This window comes from Nuphar pumila, chromosome 1, assembly GCF_984573655.1.
Source record: "Nuphar pumila chromosome 1, dmNupPumi1.hap1.1, whole genome shotgun sequence".
NCBI lineage: Eukaryota > Viridiplantae > Streptophyta > Magnoliopsida > Nymphaeales > Nymphaeaceae > Nuphar > Nuphar pumila.
The window spans coordinates 25882247-25903584 of NC_143249.1; the positions used below are offsets into that span (position 1 = coordinate 25882247).

General features: G+C 38.2%; 1 protein-coding gene across 2 annotated transcripts in view; it reads right to left on the bottom strand.

Moving 5' to 3' along the window:
• Positions 1-1013: 1013 nt before the first annotated feature.
• Positions 1014-21338, bottom strand: part of LOC149848437 (CLP protease regulatory subunit CLPX1, mitochondrial-like) — a 59818-nt gene continuing 39493 nt past the window's right edge. Inside the window, exons 8-15 of one of the 2 annotated variants that reach the window (XM_089995430.1) lie at positions 5117-5173; positions 3601-3671; positions 3416-3515; positions 3175-3279; positions 2578-2640; positions 2309-2431; positions 1866-2036; positions 1014-1336 (exon numbers count right to left, since the gene is read on the bottom strand). In XM_089995430.1, coding sequence (XP_089851556.1) covers positions 1265-1336; positions 1866-2036; positions 2309-2431; positions 2578-2640; positions 3175-3279; positions 3416-3515; positions 3601-3671; positions 5117-5173 — 762 coding nt within the window. In that variant the 3' untranslated portion in view covers positions 1014-1264. Of the gene's footprint in view, positions 1340-1865; positions 2037-2308; positions 2432-2577; positions 2641-3174; positions 3280-3415; positions 3516-3600; positions 3672-5116; positions 5174-21338 lie in introns of both variants that reach the window. The other variant, XM_089995422.1, reaches the window with a different exon arrangement.

Below are 21338 nucleotides of genomic sequence, written 5' to 3' on the forward strand. Positions count from 1 at the left end.
AAAAATTTAGTGCATTCATGGTCATTGATTTTTACATTGCCAAAAAAACCTGCACATATTGATTTCTGAATTTCCAAAACTGATTTCTACTAGTATGTAGATCACATTTATGAGGTTAAATTTACTCTAAACTAGATATTTAATGGCTAGTCATGTCCGTACGGTCAGACCTAGATAAATAATGTTTATATTAATTTTTAATGTCAAAAAACATACAAGTATATATATATATATATATAACACATGATAACGTATTTTTAATGTGCAACTAAATAACTAAAGGAGTATATGACTTAATATATTTTTAAATTAAAACGGTCCATCCATATGGACGGACCTAGATTGTGTTCATTTCTTATGATAAAAAAGATGAATAAATGCATAGAAAAACGTATGCTTTTCAAACACATTTTGTTGAAAACGTTATGCATGAGACTGACCAACTCATGCACAAGTTTTTTTTATGGCCAACGAGAAAAGAGAGATGAGCGACTTATGGACATATTTTAGGGGAGAGAGAGAGAGAGAGATTCTCGTCAATCTACTATTGAGAGAGAAAAGGGTTTTTAAAAACCCACAAGATGTCATGTAAGACTTTTTTTTAAAAACTATACAAAAAAGGTCTGACAAATTTTTAGTGACATTGTCCGAAAACATGGCAAGGATGTCGATTTAGAAAAACTAACGAAGCATCTAATTTTTGACTTATTAAGCTTACTTTTGGTTTTATAATATTTAGGATTTAGGAAAAAAACAAATTTGATAAGTTGGTTTTAGCAAACATAACCCTTATATTTTACAAAATTTCTCTTGTGAACTTATATGTTTTTTAAAATCTTAAATATCCTGATTATCCTGATACTGTTCCCAGAAACTAATTTATCTGGAAATTTTCCCTCCTTCGTGACATTGATTGCATTAAATGATGAACGTTAAAGCACTATCACAAATTCCCATTGAAGGCAAGCCCTCCATTGACCTAACCCATTTTTTCATTCACAGACAGTAGCATATAAGTTATGAATTGTGATTCATCATTCGCTGAAGCGATACTAATCTTCCACTATAATACAATTGAGTATAAAATTATAAATAAATTCATATACATATAGTGTAGCAAGAAAGAATAAGGAACTCGTCAGCCTTGTAGAACTATCTTAAATTAGCATGTTACATTTTCCACCGATGAGACGGCTTCATTACAAAGATAATTACATCACATTGCGTGCAATTTACCTATTTGTACATTCGATGAATGGTATAATTACATGTTCATCACTCTGGTAGAGTGCTCTGTTTCAACTTCCCCTTCAACCTCCGTTACCTCACCAGAAGCCTGCTACAAGGTCACAACAGCAGAGCATCAGATAAAAATGTACTTAAAGATTTACCAAAATTGAAAATGTAGACCTGATAATAACTTGGACAGAAGTCAGCCAAGGACATCTCCAAACTCAATCCAGTTGAAGTCACCAGCACACTTTGGTATGGTGACCAGGTAGGGGGCAACATGTCAAGTATAAATCTAACAGTCGAAGATTTCAGACAAAAAAAAAAGAACCAGTCAACTTTATCAGCGTCCAACTCCTGTACAGACAATGAAAGGTTCTTGCATGTAGGCATTCTCATGTTCCACGTTTGCCATGAGTTAAGGAGAAAAAAGGTGTTTTCAAATTTACCACATATTCCAAGTGGTTACACAAGCATCACCGATTTATGCTGATACTAACCTCTATACAAGCTTAACCCACTCCTGTTATTCGACGAATTGTAGCATTATCTCTGATTTAATACCAATCTTGAACTCACTAAATAAGTTTATCCAAACTTGGACAAATTGTAGCAACAAAGGGAAGTAGGCATACCACAGAATCCTTCTGTTCCTGTTCCTGTTTCTGTTGGGCTAGGTAATGCTCCAATGCCCCATCCCCACGCAGAATTTTAGCACCACATCCTGGAGAATCCCCCGATCCAACAGCCTCCTCATCAACTACCACAGCGTCGACTCTGTCGTCTCCTGTTTTCGCATCTGGAATCTGCGGAAATAAATCAACATCTTAGGCACTGTGGATGCTCTGAACTGAATTGAAGTAGAAACATAATTTTAATTTCTTGTTCAGTACACACAGGGAATATATAAATCCTCTGTTTTATAATAAAGCTGTGGCTAGTCATGAAATAAACCAATCTTTGCCACTACCATGTGCAGAAGTTCTAAATGAGCTTCGGAAAGATAAACATAAGCTGACATGAACAACGGCACCAATAGTGCTCTAAAACAGAAAGTCACTAACACAAGCATCCGGACCTCATACATAGCTTCAGTCAAAAGGTTCTCCAATATAGATCGCAAACCTCGAGCACCAGTATTTTTGGCCAATGCTTTCTTTGCAATAAGCCTAAGGGCTTCATCTGTGAAATGTAGCTTAACCTGAAAATTAATGCAACATAAAATCGTTACTTATTTAAAGAACATTGAGTTATCAGAATTAATGATGAGCACAAAATTTAACATGAAACAAGAAAAAACATTCTAGAGCAATGTCTTGACCAAAAGTTCAGTAGAATAGCACTTACGTCATTCATGCTAAACATTTTCTTGTATTGCTTCCCAAGAGCATTCCTTGGCTCCATAAGAACCTAAAGCAGAGGACAACAGTACTAGCCTGTATTAGTTTCACCAACTGTAACACCATATTAAAGCTAAGGTCCAGCGAGCCCCATGTAATATAAACAGCAAAACATATCATGTTCAGTCATGTCCATACAAATAACAGGACTATGTTTCTTGATGTGAGAGAGAGAGATAAACAGCGAATGACAATGCTAGAAAGGTGGCCGGGAGTCAGCCCATACAGAGATTAGCAGAAATAAGCAAATATTTCAGTCTCTTACAAAAATATCAAATAGAGAGTACAACCCAATTTTGAAAGTATCAATGAAGCAATCTATGATAATACACAGAATGTCAAACTGTATTCATCATAATACATATAAAATGTCAAACTGCTTCTGATAAGGGAGTTAACAAGAAAAAAAATACAATCTATTTCAATTTTCAGATATATAAATCAATAACTAGGTTTAACTGGGAATAAAATATTTCAAGACTAAAAAATTGATCAAGTAATAAAGAATCAATGGAGAAACAGAAAAATCAATTGAAGAATCTACCTGAACAAGTTGGTCCAAATTTAATGCTGACAAGCTAACAATAATTGGAAAACGCCCAACAAATTCTGGTATTAGACCATATGCGATAAGATCACCACTTTCAACCTGAATATAGAAATTGCATTCTTCAGAGTGACTTCAAAAGTTTGGAACAAACCAGAATGCAAAGGACTAAGTGATCAATCAATGAGATAGCAATTTAAGTTAGCAGATTTGGCAGCAAATTATTTATATTTCATACCGATTCTAACAAAGATGAAGTCACTGCAGAATTTGTGAGCCCACCAGTCCTCATGTTTGCACGCACTGGCGCTCCAAACCCTATGGAAGAATCTTGCCGTCTGAGAGGGAGTGAAGGAGACTAAGGTCAAATGCAAGAACTATGCTGCAACAATGCAAGAATATATCAAGATGCTACACACTCACCTTTCTGAAATGGTTTTTTCCAAGTCAACAAAAGCGCCACCACATATGAAGAGAATGTCCTTTGTATCTATCTGTCAGGAAATGCAAATTGGTAAGCTAAAAAGATGGTAAAAATAAGGTTCACCTGGTGAATCTGGTGGCGAAACTGTAGGACTTGTCTGTTTAAAAACTATACCAACAGAATTCTACAAATGTCTGCAAATGTTTCAACTTTAAGCATATGAACACCAATTATAAAAGTCAAACCAATAAATGCAAACTTTTTAGAAACAAGCATGAAAATAACAGATCAACCTAATGTTTTCTCAGCAGCAAATTGAACTGTCATGTACACTCTTCACGGTAACATTCATAACCATTAACAGAACAGTACACAGCCTCATCACAAGAATATCTGTACCATTAACAGGACTGTAGATGAACCCTTGATTTGTTGGAAGGCAGTTATAAATTATGATCAGATCATCCAAATGAAGAGAATGTCCAACCATCTCCAAGCAAACCACAGTATTTAGGGCATTTGTGAAAGCACCTTCAAGCTTAGGGAATTATTCAGTTTATGGGCACGTTTGCTTGGCTCCTTGTGAGAATCATTCTCTCACATTTGTGAGGGAATCATTCTCACAAGCCCTTGTTCATCACGCCTTTGCAAACATGAGAAAATGGGGTTGCGAGAGAATGAACTAAGGGCATGTTTTCCTTGGTCACAGGTGGGATGAGCCATCACACTTGAGAAAGTTGGTCACGTGATCAGTCTTGTGACCAATTTTCTCCAGTTTCAAGGGAGGAGCATTGTCAAGTGAGCATCTTTCAAATCATGTTTTTAAAAACTTGAGAAAGTGATTGTGCTTTGCACGAGTTGTGAGCCATTGATTTTTCACAATCATGGGAATTAGGTCTTATGGCGTATTAAATATAGGTAAACCGACTAACATAGTAAGTAATAAAATAAACTATGTTAAACACATCTGTGTGATTAGATTCAACATTGGATGGATACACCTACAAATACAAAAGGGTGCGCCACCGTAAGGTATCATGGTTCAAAACCACAATAGATTTCATATATATATATATATATATATATATATATATATATATATATATATATATATACACACACACACAGAGAGGAAGAGGTAAGTGCATAATGACTATTTCTAACTCAAGGTATGTCAATGGGTTAAGAGAAAGCTTTTTATAGCCCAAAATTTAGGTGCCTATTGAAAATTTCCCTTTATTCAATAGTCATTTTTTTCATTCCACCAAAAGATACACAACAGTGCAAAGAAGCCAAACCAACAAATGGTACCAAACATTCATAACAAGAAAGGTTCCATCTAAAGCACAGCCCTGAGAAAAGCAGATCAACAGAAGATGAATACAAGCTGCTAACGGCTTATAGTACGCAATATAAAACTCAGAAACGGTAAAAATCTAATGATGAGGTGTTAAAACTTTTACTGAAGCTGCTCCTATTTGACACTAAGAACACTTGACTTGATACAGAGCATACCTGAATGTTGTCACCACGAGGATGCTTCCGAGCCCCTTTTTCAGGAACATTCACAACCTGGCAAACCATAGGTTAAGAGAGTTTAAAAATGTAGTTTTGCATATTAAAGTTAGCGTGCTTTCATATTTTCAAGTCATCAATAACATGCATCTCTCATCTTCCACAAATGGCTAAGGGAAGTTTCACAAAGCTATGTGCTGGTGGTTGCATGCCCAACAATGGCAATTTAGGCTTCCTCATTGTTATTGCACTTCAAAGATGGCATACAAGAAAATATTGAGAAATATTTTCTAACAGACATTGACAATGAAATGTTACACGAACACCACAAACTCAAAGATATCACTTAAATCAAGTACATAGGCAAATAGTGCAGCAATAAATTTACCAGGAAAATACATAGAAATGATCTGAATAGAAGACAGCTACCATTACAGCTGATAAAGAAGTCAGTAAGCAAGTTCAAAGGGATGAGTAAATCAGTAGGCTTACCCAGTTGGCATAATTTTCTATCTTACCTCTCTCAACCCACTCAAGTTACTATTTTTTCAAGATGGTTTTGATTCTACCTGAATGCTAAAAAATTAATCTTCCTCTTTTTTATCCAAATTTATTACCACACACACAAAAGTTATATAAAAATTAAAAGATTAATACTGAAACATTTATATTAGATAATAAGCATAAACTTCAGTTATTTTATCATTTTTCTAAATGGCTAAAATCCCATCATAAACCAACTCCGTGGCACTAGCTATTATTAATTTATTATAGTAGGAGGATTTTAAGAGATGATGAACAATTGGGTAAATTATGTGGCACAACTAGAAGAGGGTTGTGCATGGCAGGAAAGATTAGTAAAAGGCATACGTCCAATTTGAAGATTTACCAAGACCACAATCCATTAGCTCTCTTTGAAAAGGAAGTATAGTCACCTTGTTACAACTTCACTCTACTCACTAGCCCCACCTTTGGCATTCCCTTTCATGCAGTCAAGAATCAAGATAACAACTGCAGGCATGACCACCTCTCATAGTGTGACCAGAGGCCTACACAAGGCCCAGGAACAAATTCATCACCATATGACCAACTAGAGATTACTTGCAAATCCAGCTTCCTGCATGTGACTTTACATTTCCCAAGTCACTGTTTTACTTCTTTCAGCCTGCATAAACCCTTTGATAAGATTCCGACAAAAATCCGATGGTTGCAACGTATCAAAGCCATCTCTCATGTTCTTCAGTTTAATCACTAACTTTTACTTGTCTCACTATTTTTTACTTGATTACTATCAGTAGCATTAATGATATTAATATTAAAGTCTTCATCAGCATAAACATCAGTATAAATTATTACACGTGTCACTTTTCTTCATCGAGTCCTATGATAATCTATCAGTTCTTCCTATTCCTGCTTCTCTTCAAAATTCAAATCAGCAGCCAGTTTGTATAACCATAAGGTGCATTTTGTTGAGGTACAAAACTAATTGAGAGGGAATAAGTGATAACTCAAGCATGAAGAAGGCTTAGGGATATAAAGATCCTAAGTTAGTGCACCTTAGGTGATTGGCTATTACAATAACATGTTAATATTCTAACATATTAATACATAGGCAAGTAATAAATACCTATGCTTCCTATAAAATCATCCATTCTGGTACTACCATGAGCCAAGCACGCTTAACTTCAGAGATTTGATGGAGTCTGGTGCATCAGTGCTGGTATGGTCATGCACTTTAACTTTTGTTTTTTTGACATGACAATACAATATTAGCAAAGTATATGCTTATCTGTTATACAATTAGCTAGTAGAATAACATATTAGCATTTAAGTAGCATATTTAGATCAAACAAATGGTTATATAAAAAAAGTGCATATATATATCCAAATCTTATTTCTTTGAAACTGTCATTCGTAAGACTCGTACCTAAAGGTGGACAAGGGCCCAGGTATTGTCAGGTTTTCAGGTACCTGGCCCAAGTTGGATGGGGCTCAACAGCCATTTAAGGACCCAACCCAATTAAAGTCAGGCCGAGCCTGACCAATAACTTATCAGGTCAGGCTCGAGCATCAAGGTTGGCCCGAGTCAGGCCCTTATATATCCAACTTCATTTACATTAAGAAAACATATGGGGATTTACCTCCTTCCTTTACACAATCTATGGGTGGATTTCTTCGGCATGACCCAATCAGACCAATTAAAGTCAGTCCAACCTGATCCAACTTAACAAATGCCTATTTTGGTGAGTATTGGTCAGACTTTTCAAACCCGAGCCAGAATAATTTCAGGCCCAGCCCAACCTGATTATTCTCAGCAATCATAAGTTCTTGCAGTCTATCAGGCCCTAACGAGAAGCAAATTAGGCTGGCCCGGCCCGATATCCACCCCTACTCATACCAGTGTTGCATCCAATTTCCATATCCATATCTATTAGAGCTGGTAAACAAGCCGATTGAACAGAACACAGCTTATTTGGGCTTGGCTCGTTTACCACTGGACCCAGCTCGGGCTCAGGTCTAGGCAAACCAAGCCCGAGCCAGGCGAGCTGAACCCGAGCTGGCTCGTCCAAAAAGAAATCCCACTTGGAAAGGCACTGACAGCACTAGGTTTTGAACCTTAAACCTTCTCTAACACAACCGTACAAACTGACCAACAAACCAAATGCACTTTTCTTGACATGTTTCCCATATATATTATATATATTATCTTTATACGAGCCTAGATGAGCTGAACCGAGACAAACACCTATTGTTCATACTCGGCTCATCTACACTATACGAGCTGCCCACAGCTCATCTCGCCGAGCTCATTTTATGAACATGATTGAGCTTCGGGCGAGCCAAGCTGCGAGCTGCTCGGTTTGTTTCCCAGCCCTAATATCCATATGATATAGCTACTTACTCTAAGCACTTTCAGTAATTACAATCTGCAGTGGCACTTGATAAAGAGAAAGTGCCTACGTTTTATCATGAAGCAAGTCATCGCCCACGATGAGTGGAGGCCATGAATGAAGAGATATCTGCAATTCATGAGTGTATCACTTGGAAAGTTGTTTTCAGACTGCCAAAAGATAATGTAGTGGGTGCCAATGGATATATATATAATCAAATACAAAGCAGGTAGGAGCATACAAATATATAAGGCAAGATTGATCACAAAGGAGTATACATAGAAATATGGTATGGATTTCAATGAGAACTTTAGTCCAGTTATTCCTGTAGAGACCATATAAGTGGTTCTTCCAATGGCAGCATCACATAATTGAAAATTATATCCACTTGATGCTAAAAATGTGTTCTTGCATGGTAACATGAGGAGGTGTACATGAAGCATCCTCATAGGTATCCCGAGGATGATGGGCATACTACAATCCTTCATCTAAAGAAAACTATATATGACCTTAATGTGTAATGAAACACGAATAAAAAGGATAATGTCAGTAAGTGACTAAGAGATGCACATACAAGCAATAGGCCACTAATGTGCAAAAATACAATAAGCCACAAAGTGGCAATTGATTAACACACAATATGAGACAGAGAGAGAGCTAAAAAATGTAAAATCTTATTGAGAAAAGCTTAAACAAGCTTACTAAGTAGTGGGGAAAAGCCCCTTATTTATACATAAAAGGAACCAAAGAGAGGCTCCACATAGAGTCGGAGCCCCTCCAACGGTCACCATAGGAGGGGTCCAACGGCTCTATGGTGGACCCCTCTTTCAATATAAAAAAGAAAAAAAAATAAAAATAAAAAGAAGGAAAAAGCATATCCTTATTGGATATGCGTATATACATGTGAAAAGACTATGTTACCCTTAGTGGGTATTACAATATATATATATATATATATATATATATATATATATAATGGAAATATATTTTAACACCCCCCCTCAAGCACACGGTGAGATCATCGAGAGTTTTCTAAGGAGAAAGTAGAAACGAGGCGATGACAAGGCTTTGGTGAAGAAGTCCATTAGTTGATACTCTGAAGTAACATAAAGTAGTTGAATGGTCCCCCATAAAAATTCATCTCAAACACAGTGGCAATCCATCTCTGTATGCTTTGTTCATTCATGGAATGTGTGGTTGCCAGCAATGTAAATAACACTCTTATTGTCGCAGCACTACTTCGAAGGAGTAAAGAAAAGAACGCCCATATTTTTTAGCAAACTTCTCAGCCAGACAAGTTCAGTGATAGTGGTGTTCATCGCCCTTTACTCAGCCTCTGTGAAAGAAAAGGACACCTTCTGTTGTTTCTTACATCTCCAAGAGATTAATGATTCTCCAAGAAAACGCAATAACCTGTTGTGGAAATACGATCATGCATTCTGAAATTGGCTTGCAGTGTGAATAGCATGAGCAATATGCAAAAATACAAAAGGCTAAAAAATAAACCGAATAACATAAGCACTTAATGTGCAAAATACACAAACCCACTATGGAGTGAATGCCAAAAGGCAAAAAATGAATATTATTAAGGAGATAATGTGAGAGAACTCATACAAATCTTGAGGGGGAAGACCCCTTTATATACAAAAAGAGAACACACTAAAGAGGGGCCCATTGGGGCTCCCACAATAGAAGTTGGAGAGCCCCAACGGTCATTAATATAACCGTTGGGGACCCCAACGTCTATTTGAGTGGGGCCCCCAATAGTCTCTTACATGAATAAAAAACAAAAACAAAAATAGAAAATAAAAAACAAAAATAAGAAAATGGAAAAACCTAAAAAACTAAAAGATTTAAAAAATACATTATGAAAGGACCAAAATACCCCTATCGGGTATTTTGATATAAATACACAGAATAATATATATATATATATATATATATATATATTTAACACCCCTCATCAAACTTTGCAGGGAGAAAACCGAAAGTTTGCTAAGAAGAAACAAAAAACGAAGAGTTGGAAGCGCTTTGGTGAAGAAGCCAACTATCTGATATTCTGATGTAACATAAGGCAATGTAATAGTTCCTCTGAGGTATTCATCTCGAACATAGTGACAGTCCATTTCAATATGCTTAGTGCGCGCATGGAAGGTATGATTGTTTGCAATGTAGATCGCACTTTTGTTGTCACAGCACATCTTTGAAGGAGTTGAGATGATGATCCCCATATCACAAAGAAGACTTCTAAGCCATACAATCTCCATGGTTGTGGTTGTCATGGCATGATATTCAGCTTCTGTTGATGACAAGGAAACTTTTTGTTGCTTCTTGCACCTCCAAGAAATAAGCAAATCCCCTAAGAAAATACAAAAACCAGTGGTTGAGATTCAATCATTAGGATTACCTCCCCAATCTGCATCAGTATAAGCAGTTAAATCAAAAGATGAAGAAGAGGATAAAAAAAGCCTTTTTGAGATAGTGTTCTTGATGTATCGCACAATTCTCATGACAACTGTCATATGAACTATCGTAGAAGCATGCTGAAACTGACTTACTGCATGAACAACATGAGCGATATCTGGTCGGGTGATGAACAAATAAGAGATCCAATTAATTGACGATATGGAGTAGGATCATCAAGTAGAACACCATCTTCAAGTCTTAATTTGGCATTTATAACTTCAAGAGTTTCTACCTTCTTATCATCTGAAATCCCCTACTTAGCACAAATGTTCGCAACCAGCTTCATTTGGGATATAATATATGTTCTATGTGAATAAGCCACCTCAATACCTAAAAAATACCTCAGAAAACCCAAGTTAGACATGTCAAAAGTTTTCTTTAGTATAGACTTAATGTCATTTACTCCCTCTTTGTCACTTCCTGTGATCGATCAAATCATCAACATAAAAAAAAAAAGAATTACAATAGAATCACTTGTTTTCTTAACAAAGAGAGCAATGTCAGTATAACAAGAGACAAAACCCAAATTAATTAATACATTACTAAATTTATCATACCAAGCTTTGAGAGCTTGTTTAATACCATATAATGCTTTCTTGAGTTTCAAAACTTTTTCATTTAAATTCATGCCAGGTGTAACACCCCAAAAATCCAAGACTTGTAACTTTTAGAATGGTTTAGAAAGCTTTGAAATCATACAATTATCAGAGTTTAAATAATACTTCAGCGGAAAATAATATTTTTAAAACCACAAGTCAATGGACCTTGAGCGCATTACAGTGTAAACTTTCCTTTGTCAAATCCGGCACAACTATTGAAATCAAATGGTTTTGAAATGCAATTTCAATGATGGAGAATTTGTTTGTTGAAACCGAAAAGAAGTTTACTAAAACAGCTTTAATAACTCAAGGTTTAATAAAAAGAGAAATTTTGGAATACCCTTCATACCAAATTTACCAACATGTCCTCAGGAGCGAAACGTCAGGGAAAAAGCTCTATCTTGTTCTCATCACGCCATCGCAGACTGTATTACCTATCCAAAACCTACCCCTAAAATGGGTCAGTTTCACTAAAAACTGGTAGGTGCACAGACATGACAATATTGAACATAATTAAGCAGAATAATTTAATATGTCAAGTAGACAGGCAATTATATAGCAATTTAATTTCAACAGATTCACAGAGCAACTATCATGAACACAATGTTAAAATTATTACAAGCATTTTACTGGCACCAGTAGGCTAACTATTACAAGCAAAGCACTGCACAAGAAAGTTAACTAGCAAAATACAATGCTTCATCAACCACACACACAATTCCATAAGTATTGAACCTGTTGTACCCTATAACTTTCATACGTGCATAACTGAACACATTGCGATCAGATTTAACTTATGTTTCGATATTAACTGGCCAAGCGGGTACGCACAAGACACGACTCTAGAAACAGCCTAGACTGATCCGGGGGTTTATTATGCTATGTATTTTATGATAACCCGGATAGCTGACTGAGTCCGCACCTAAGGGGACGGTCGGTGACCAAGAGAGAAATCCCCAAAGCAGCATAAACAATGGATGCATCCCAAACATGGAGAGCTACCACCTAGGATAATTATGGTAGTCTCATTCCCCTAACTCCAATGACTAAGGAAGCCGAGTCTTTTGCTCGTAACTGCCATTAATGTCCATCGAAGTTTTGTACCTTCCTGTCCTCTCTCCTGACAGGAGTCAGCGATTCGAATGAGTACATCAGGGGTAGTTAACTGAAGACTCATTCTACATACTCTGGTCTTTCGACCCACTCGAGTATCTTGCCGGTGAAGGCGAAAACATCACTTATTTAGGTGATCACAACATTTTGTTATTTGCGCTCATCAAGGTTGCCACAACCTACTCATCCAATCATCGCAACGTACAAAGACGTACTTGTCAAAAAGTACGGTCGTACATGTCATAAGTACGACTACGATGAAAGGGATATGGTTCCACAAAAGAAACCCCAACAGATGTTATCTGCAAAAGAATTAATACAACACAGCCTGGCAAGATAAATCTTGAATTCACTTCAACAACATTTTTCATATTTCATGATGCAAGGTCATCTCGGATCTCTCGTCCGATCAACAAAGTACTTAACATGTTGTGCATGTCTAAAAGTACGCCATACTGAACCAGGGAGGTCTGTGGGCTTCTCAAAAGGAATACCCAACACACAACTTCATAACAATTCAAAGAATATAGGAGTGCTCATTTGGCACGATTCATCCTTAAAAGCCATAATGCCACATTAAGTCATTCACACAAGACACAACACTATCAATCTTACATCCAAAATTTATCTTAGTATCGACATGTTACACTAGATTGATACATAAAGAATGGGTCCTTCAACAGAACCCCACTCATTCATATGCTCATGCCCCTGATCGGGGTTATTCAAAATGAGCCGCAACTTGAGTCAAGGTTATAAAACATTTCTCCCAAGCGTGTGGACTTGGGAGGGGCCAAATGTGACTTCGCAATCCTGCAAGACTTAATCATACTTTGCAAAAGTTGTGCATTTTGAAGAGCCCTGGGTTTGCAGAAGGAAATCCTCTTTAAAAGAACTATAGTGCACAAGTGCAACTTCTGGTGTTTTGAAAACAGGTGATAACAGGATAGGCACAAGACTACATTTATGTAAGTACATATTTACCATGAGTGTGAGCATATACAGGTTATAACATGTCAACAAACAACTCTCGACTTGCGATGCCGCATATCGAGGGAAAAGCACATAAGTAATACATGAGGTACCAACACCATACATTGACCACTTTAGACAGGCAAACACATAAGGTCATAAGTAATACACAAGACACAAGGTCGTACCTCACTCAAAGGAAACGTGCGGGCAAAAATGGATGCAAGCAAACAAGGGCATATGTATTTCAAGAAATACGAAACCACACCTCAAATTCATAAACACTACGCAAAATAATAATCGAATAATGAAATTGTACATCCACCCATAGAAAGGTACAGTCAAGTATACATGCAAGTAATTCAGGGCATAAGTATTTCAAAAAGTGTGAAACCACCTTCAACACGTAAGCAAATACACAAATTAATACTCGAAGAGTAAAACCGTACCTCGACTCATAATCATGGAGACAAGAATAATTAGTCACGCAACAGCAGCATAAATCTAAGTACAACTAGCATAGACATTTTAATTATTCCAACTTAATTAGATCTTATTGCCCCTTATGCGACTTTACCCTACCTTGGGATGTCGTGCAGCTGCGTACGCCTACGCGAGAGGATAATACGAGGGTCGGGCCACGGAGCACGATCGGAGCCTGTTGCGTAAGCTGCAAGGTACGTTAATAGCATGCATTTAAATGAATAGGGAAAACGGCAATAAAGGACTGGGGTTTCGGCTTCTCTGCAAAACAAGGCAGGGATCAACGGTTCCTGCCAATCCGAAACAGAGCATGGTAGGGTCCAATGACCCATGCCGGCAAAGGAAACAGGTGCAGGGGCCCTCGGCCCCTGCCGGATATTTAAAGAGGGGCAGGGGCCATCGGCCCCTGCCAGACGACTAAGAGAGGGGCAGGGGCCATCGGCCCCTGCTGGGTTTCCGAAAAGGGAGGCAAGAGCCGAAGGCTCTTGCTGGCTTGAAAGGAAGGGCAGGGGCCATAGGCCCCTACCAAAAAGAGGAATGGCAGGGCCGATGGGCCCTGCCAAAAAATAAAATGAGCAGAGAGAGGGGAGTGCAGGGGCAAAGGCCCCCTACGGCTTCAAAAGAGGAGGCAGGGGCCAATGGCCCCTGTCGTTCATGGAGAGAAAGGGCAGGGGCCATCGGCCCCTGCTGGTGTTTAAAAGAGGAGGAGGGCAGGTGCCAAAGGCCCCTGTCGGTCTAAAAAAAATGGCAGGGGCCATCGACCCCTACTGAGTTTTAAAAGAAGAGGGGCAAGGGCCGATGGCCCCTGCCGGAAGGTAAGAGAGGAGGGTGACAGGGGGACGACCAACCTCCTGTCGGTCGCCCCGATCTCCCACGGGGAAGAGAAGGGGGTCCGCAGGGGCCATTGGCCCCTTCCGGCACTCCGACGCACCCCAAAAGAGGGAAGGGGACGACAGGGGCCCTGTAGGCCCCATGTCGGGTCTCCAAAGGCAAGGAGGAAGGTGGGAGGGCGCGGCAGGGGCCGTGCGCCGCCTGCCGGCGTCCTGGCGAGGTGACAGAGAGGGAGATGGGAGGGGGAGAAGAGGGAGGAGGAGACCGAGGTAGAGGGCGTACCTGAAAGGGGAGAAGGCGAGGTGGCTGGCGATCGACGGCGTGCGCAGGGAAGGAGGAGGTGTCGGTCGTGGTTGCCGCCTGTAGGGAACGAGAAGGGGGGGCGGGGCATCGTTCCTCCCCTCCCGCAATGCTCTTAAAGAGCTCGGGGAGGGCGACAAAAGGGGAAACCCCGATGGGTTTCCCCATCGGGCCGAAGGCGCGGTGGGGGGAATGCGACGCACAGGGGGGTTTTGTTTTAAACAAAACCTCTCCTGCGTCGGGTTATGAAACCCTATCGCAAGCGGGCCCGGGTCCGATAAAATTTTTTTTTTTTTTTTTTGAAAAAACGTGGGTTTTACATCCCTACCCCTCTTAAAAGAATTTCGTCCGCGAAATATTTATTAAAAGATTATCTGCGACAATCTGGTTCTTAGTTAATCGTTGTTAACGAGGATACACTATATGTGTGAGTGATCTGAAACACGTATGCTATTAAAGTAATCAGGATAGCACATAATAAATTCCTGAGACAGGTTCGAAGCCAACAACTCGATCGAACAAAATGTGGGTAAATTGTTAATAATTTATGTCTTCGCAAGAGTTTATACGGAGTCACAAAAAGGGTTTGGCAGAAGACTGTAAGAATGTTTATTCGTCACCTTCTCCTAGATTCGATACGAATGAAGAGACACAACAAGACATTGCTCTAGTTTGTTTACGTTCCTTGAACAGAGGTTTCTGTACTTTATCTTAATCAGGTTGTCGTTCGTTACCCTTACTATTTCTAACAGACTCTATGTCCGGAATAGCCTCAACTTATCCCCATAACCCAAGGCCTTATATGGCCAGTTGTCATATCTTCGCTTAAGTTATCATTCGTAGAATGGCCCTAACTTTCATAGAAGACAAAAACATAACCTCGCATCAAGATCTAGAATCAACAAGGATCCGATTCTCTAATCTAAAACCAGTATATAATCATGCTACAACATAAAGCCAAATTTAAAGATTCATAACCGACTATAACAAATGCTCTCAAAAGAGCATCATAACACACCATAATTTCCTACGAAATCAAAATCTACAAGTTCCACGCTGGATCACCTGGTCTGGGAAATGTATGACCTCACAAGGAATTACCGCCCTAGATGGTTTACCTGGTCTTGGACAATATACTTCCTCACAGGAATTCGCCGTCTTTGCGGCTACCCGATCTTGGACAGTGTACTTCCTCACAGAGATTCACCACTCTAGTCGGATTACCTGATCTTGATCATACATACCCTTCACAGAGAATCCCTTGCGGACAAGGTCCTCAACATGTACCAAAATCAATGATACATGCATCAAAACAAACGACGACTCTCAGGGTCGATAGCCACCAATAATGGGCAAAAGTATATATATATATCATCAATATGCATCATCACTTCATCTCATATGGTATTCAATTCATGAAATCACCCATTTTACCAATAAGGTTCCATGAACCATAACTCACTATTGAACTTAAACATATCACATAGTTTCAAAATTTGAGGTCACATGCATTTCAATCATATCATACAAAAGCATATTATCCTATGCATTATATCATTGCCACCAGGAGCATTTCATTATCCAAATCTAACCTCAAAGCATGAGTTCTATACAATGTGATCGTGTATATAACAAGGATCCACTAAACCTCAAGATACGTAACTTCTACGTAGTTCGAGTTATGCACATAGAATTCAAATTTTATATACATCTAAGACATCAAAATCATAGCACCCTCATAAGCATATATATTTTTACCTCAAAGCACACCGCATTCGATCATATCAGTATGAAACACACGCACATATCTACAAGACATTTTAGTCCAATATGATATCCATCAACCATGCTATACAGGTATGATATATTTTCACAAACAATCATAATGCAACTCCCTGCAACACCGCTACGTAGGCGTGATATATCATAAAAATTAAGTGTTTGTAGCCGTGAGGTGTCATTCCTCTAAATAGTCTAACTAATGATTTGTAGGCGTATAAGTCAACAACCTAAAAGTTAATCATTTGTAGGCGTAACAAGTTAACTACTCAAAAACTAATCAGTTGTAGGCGTAACATGCCATTTACCTGCATAAGCATCATAATCATAAGGGTAAAGGCCGGACAAAAATTCATACGAAATTTCATTAATAAACTTTTACTTGACAAGATCCGTACCGGAAAATAAAAAGTCTTACTCGAACTTATTAAAGTGTCTATTTGCTAATTCTCTACCTAGCCCGTCATGACGAAAATAATAATAAAAAAAAAATGGTTCTCTACTTTCATTGCTACTAGTGAGGCAGCTTGGGTTGTTGTTGCTGACTTTCCTTCGCGGTTCGCTTCTTTAGATCTGCTTCCTTCTTGCGACAAACTCTGGCGAAATGCCCCATCTTTCCGCAATAGAAACAGCCTCCAGTGTCTCGAGGGCATAGTTGTCCCAGATGACCATAATTACACTTCGAGCATTTACGACTAGACGATCGATGTAGTTTGATTCTTTTGCCTTGCTTTTGTTTCTTAGGTGGGGATCCCTGCATTCTATCATTGGCAAGTCGGCATTTGCTAACTTCATTACTACCAACTGACTTTTTGTTCTGAAAATCTTTAACTTGCCTCCCTTGTTCTAAGCCTTGTGTGGCCAGATGCCACTTATCGTACTTTCGCTTATGCCACATTAAGTCATAATGCCACTCATTTGGCACGATTCATCCTTAAAGATTTTCAGAACAAAAAGTCAGTTGGTAGTAATGAAGTTAGCAAATGCCGACTTGCCAATGATAGAATGCAGGGATCCCCACCTAAGAAACAAAAGCAAGGCAAAAGAATCAAACTACATCGATCGTCTAGTCGTAAATGCTCGAAGTGTAATTATGGTCATCTGGGACAACTATGCCCTCGAGACACTGGAGGCTGTTTCTATTGCGGAAAGATGGGGCATTTCGCCAGAGTTTGTCGCAAGAAGGAAGCAGATCTAAAGAAGCGAACCGCGAAGGAAAGTCAGCAACAACAACCCAAGCTGCCTCACTAGTAGCAATGAAAGTAGAGAACCATTTTTTTTTATTATTATTATTTTCGTCATGACGGGCTAGGTAGAGAATTAGCAAATAGACACTTTAATAAGTTCGAGTAAGACTTTTTATTTTCCGGTACAGATCTTGTCAAGTAAAAGTTTATTAATGAAATTTCGTATGAATTTTTGTCCGGCCTTTACCCTTATGATTATGATGCTTATGCAGGTAAATGACATGTTACGCCTGCAACTGATTAGTTTTTGAGTAGTTAACTTGTTACGCCTACAAATGATTAACTTTTAGGTTGCTGACTTATACGCCTACAAATCATTAGTTAGACTATTTAGAGGAATGACACCTCACGGCTACAAACACTTAATTTTTATGATATATCACGCCTACGTAGCGGTGTTGCAGGGAGTTGCATTATGATTGTTTGTGAAAATATATCATACCTGTATAGCATGGCTGATGGATATCATATTGGACTAAAATGTTTTGTAGATATGTGCATGTGTTTCATACTGATATGATCGAATGCGGTGTGCTTTGAGGTAAAAATATATATGCTTATGAGGGTGCTATGATTTTGATGTCTTAGATGTATATAAAATTTGAATTCTATGTGCATAACTCGAACTACGTAGAAGTTACGTATCTTGAGGTTTAGTGGATCCTTGTTATATACACGATCACATTGTATAGAACTCATGCTTTGAGGTTAGATTTGGATAATGAAATGCTCCTGGTGGCAATGATATAATGCATAGGATAATATGCTTTTGTATGATATGATTGAAATGCATGTGACCTCAAATTTTGAAACTATGCGATATGTTTAAGTTCAATAGTGAGCTATGGTTCATGGAACCTTATTGGTAAAATGGGTGATTTCATGAATTGAATACCATATGAGATGAAGTGATGATGCATATTGATGATATATATATATACTTTTGCCCATTATTGGTGGCTATCGACCCTGAGAGTCGTCGTTTGTTTTGATGCATGTATCATTAATTTTGGTACATGTTGAGGACCTTGTCCGCAAGGGATTCTCTGTGAAGGGTATGTATGATCAAGATCAGGTAATCCGACTAGAGTGGTGAATCTCTGTGAGGAAGTACACTGTCCAAGATCGGGTAGCCGCAAAGACGGCGAATTCCTGTGAGGAAGTATATTGTCCAAGACCAGGTAAACCATCTAGGGCGGTAATTCCTTGTGAGGTCATACATTTCCCAGACCAGGTGATCCAGCGTGGAACTTGTAGATTTTGATTTCGTAGGAAATTATGGTGTGTTATGATGCTCTTTTGAGAGCATTTGTTATAGTCGGTTATGAATCTTTAAATTTGGCTTTATGTTGTAGCATGATTATATACTGGTTTTAGATTAGAGAATCGGATCCTTGTTGATTCTAGATCTTGATGCGAGGTTATGTTTTTGTCTTCTATGAAAGTTAGGGCCATTCTACGAATGATAACTTAAGCGAAGATAGGACAACTGGCCATATAAGGCCTTGGGTTATGGGGATAAGTTGAGGCTATTCCGGACATAGAGTCTGTTAGAAATAGTAAGGGTAACGAACGACAACCTGATTAAGATAAAGTACAGAAAACTCCGTTCAAGGAACGTAAACAAACTAGAGCAATGTCTTGTTGTGTCTCTTCATTCGTATCGAATCTAGGATAAGGTGACGAATAAACATTCTTACAGTCTTCTGCCAAACCCTTTTTGTGACTCCGTATAAACTCTTGCGAAGACATAAATTATTAACAATTTACCCACATTTTGTTCGATCGAGTTGTTGGCTTCGAACCTGTCTCAGGAATTTATTATGTGCTATCCTGATTACTTTAATAGCATACGTGTTTCAGATCACTCACATATATAGTGTATCCTCGTTAACAACGATTAACTAAGAACCAGATTGTCGCAGATAATCTTTTAATAAATATTTCGCGGACGAAATTCTTTTAAGAGGGGTAGGATGTAAAACCCACGTTTTTTCAAAAAAAAAAAAATATTTAGCGGACCCGGGCCGGGTCGGGTCCGGACCCGACCCGGGCCCGCCTGCGATAGGGTTTCATAACCCGACGCAGGAGAGGTTTTGTTTAAAACAAAACCCCCCTGTGCGCCGCATTCCCCCCACCGCGCCTTCGGCCCGATGGGGAAACCCATCGGGGTTTCCCCTTTTGTCGCCCTCCCCGAGCTCTTTAAGAGCATTGCGGGAGGGGAGGAACGATGTCAAAAGTTTTACCTCAATACCTAAAAAATACCTCAGAAAACCCAAGTTAGACATGTCAAAAGTTTTCTTTAGTATAGACTTAATGTCATTTACTCCCTCTTTGTCACTTCCTGTGATCGATCAAATCATCAACATAAAAAAAAAAAGAATTACAATAGAATCACTTGTTTTCTTAACAAAGAGAGCAATGTCAGTATAACAAGAGACAAAACCCAAATTAATTAATACATTACTAAATTTATATGCTTTCTTGAGTTTCAAAACTTTTTCATTTAAATTCATGCCAGGAGGAGGATTCATATAAACCTCTTCACTAAGATCTCCATTTAAAAAGACATTTTTAATATCAAGTTGATAAATATGTCATTTTTTAATAGAAGCAATTGGAATAAGGGCTCGAACACTTGTCATTTGAGCTACCGGGGCAAACGTGTCATCATAATCTACCACATATTCTTGAGCATATCCTTTGGCTACCAATCTAGCCTTATATCTTTCTAAGGAGCCATCACTTTTAGTTTTTACCTTAAAAACCCATCTATGTCCTATGGGTTTCTTTCCTTAAGGAGGATTAACAATTTCCCAAGTTTGAGCTTTCTTAAGTGCATTAAATTCATGTTCCATAGCTTCATTCTAATGTGCATATTGTTTAGAGATCATTATAATGAGATGGTTCATAAAAAGAGTGGAGAGTTAATAAATAAGCTCTAAAATGTGGTGAAAAAGATTCATAAGACACAAATCTATTTGGCGCTTTAGAAATACGACTTGACCTTCTTTGAGAAGATTCTTCCAAAGACATATTTTGAGAAAATTTGTCAAAATCACATGGATGAGGATTTTCACTTCTTCTAGTATAAACTTGAGTATTATTGGTTTCATGTTCATCTACACTTTCATGAGAGTCATTTCTTTCATTATTAAAAGCTTGTTCATTTTGATTTTCAACATTATTGAGAGACTCAAGAATCTCAATAGAATTTAATTCATCTTTTCGAGGTAGTAAATCAAATAAGAAAGAATAATCAATGTTTTCTTTTGGTTCATCATTTGCAAAACCATTTTCTTCTTCAAAAAAAGTAACATCTTTTAAGATATAAAGTTTATTATTTTATAAGTCAAAACATCGGTATCCTTTTTGTTTTTCACCATATCCTAAGAAAACACACTCAATAGCCTTTCGAGAAAGCTTATCATTTTTTTGAGTAAGAACATAACATTTGCAACAAAAAATTCTTAGCCTTTTTAAATCCAGAGACATTATAAAGTTTTTCAAAAAGAAAAACATTTTTTAAAGATGACAAAGG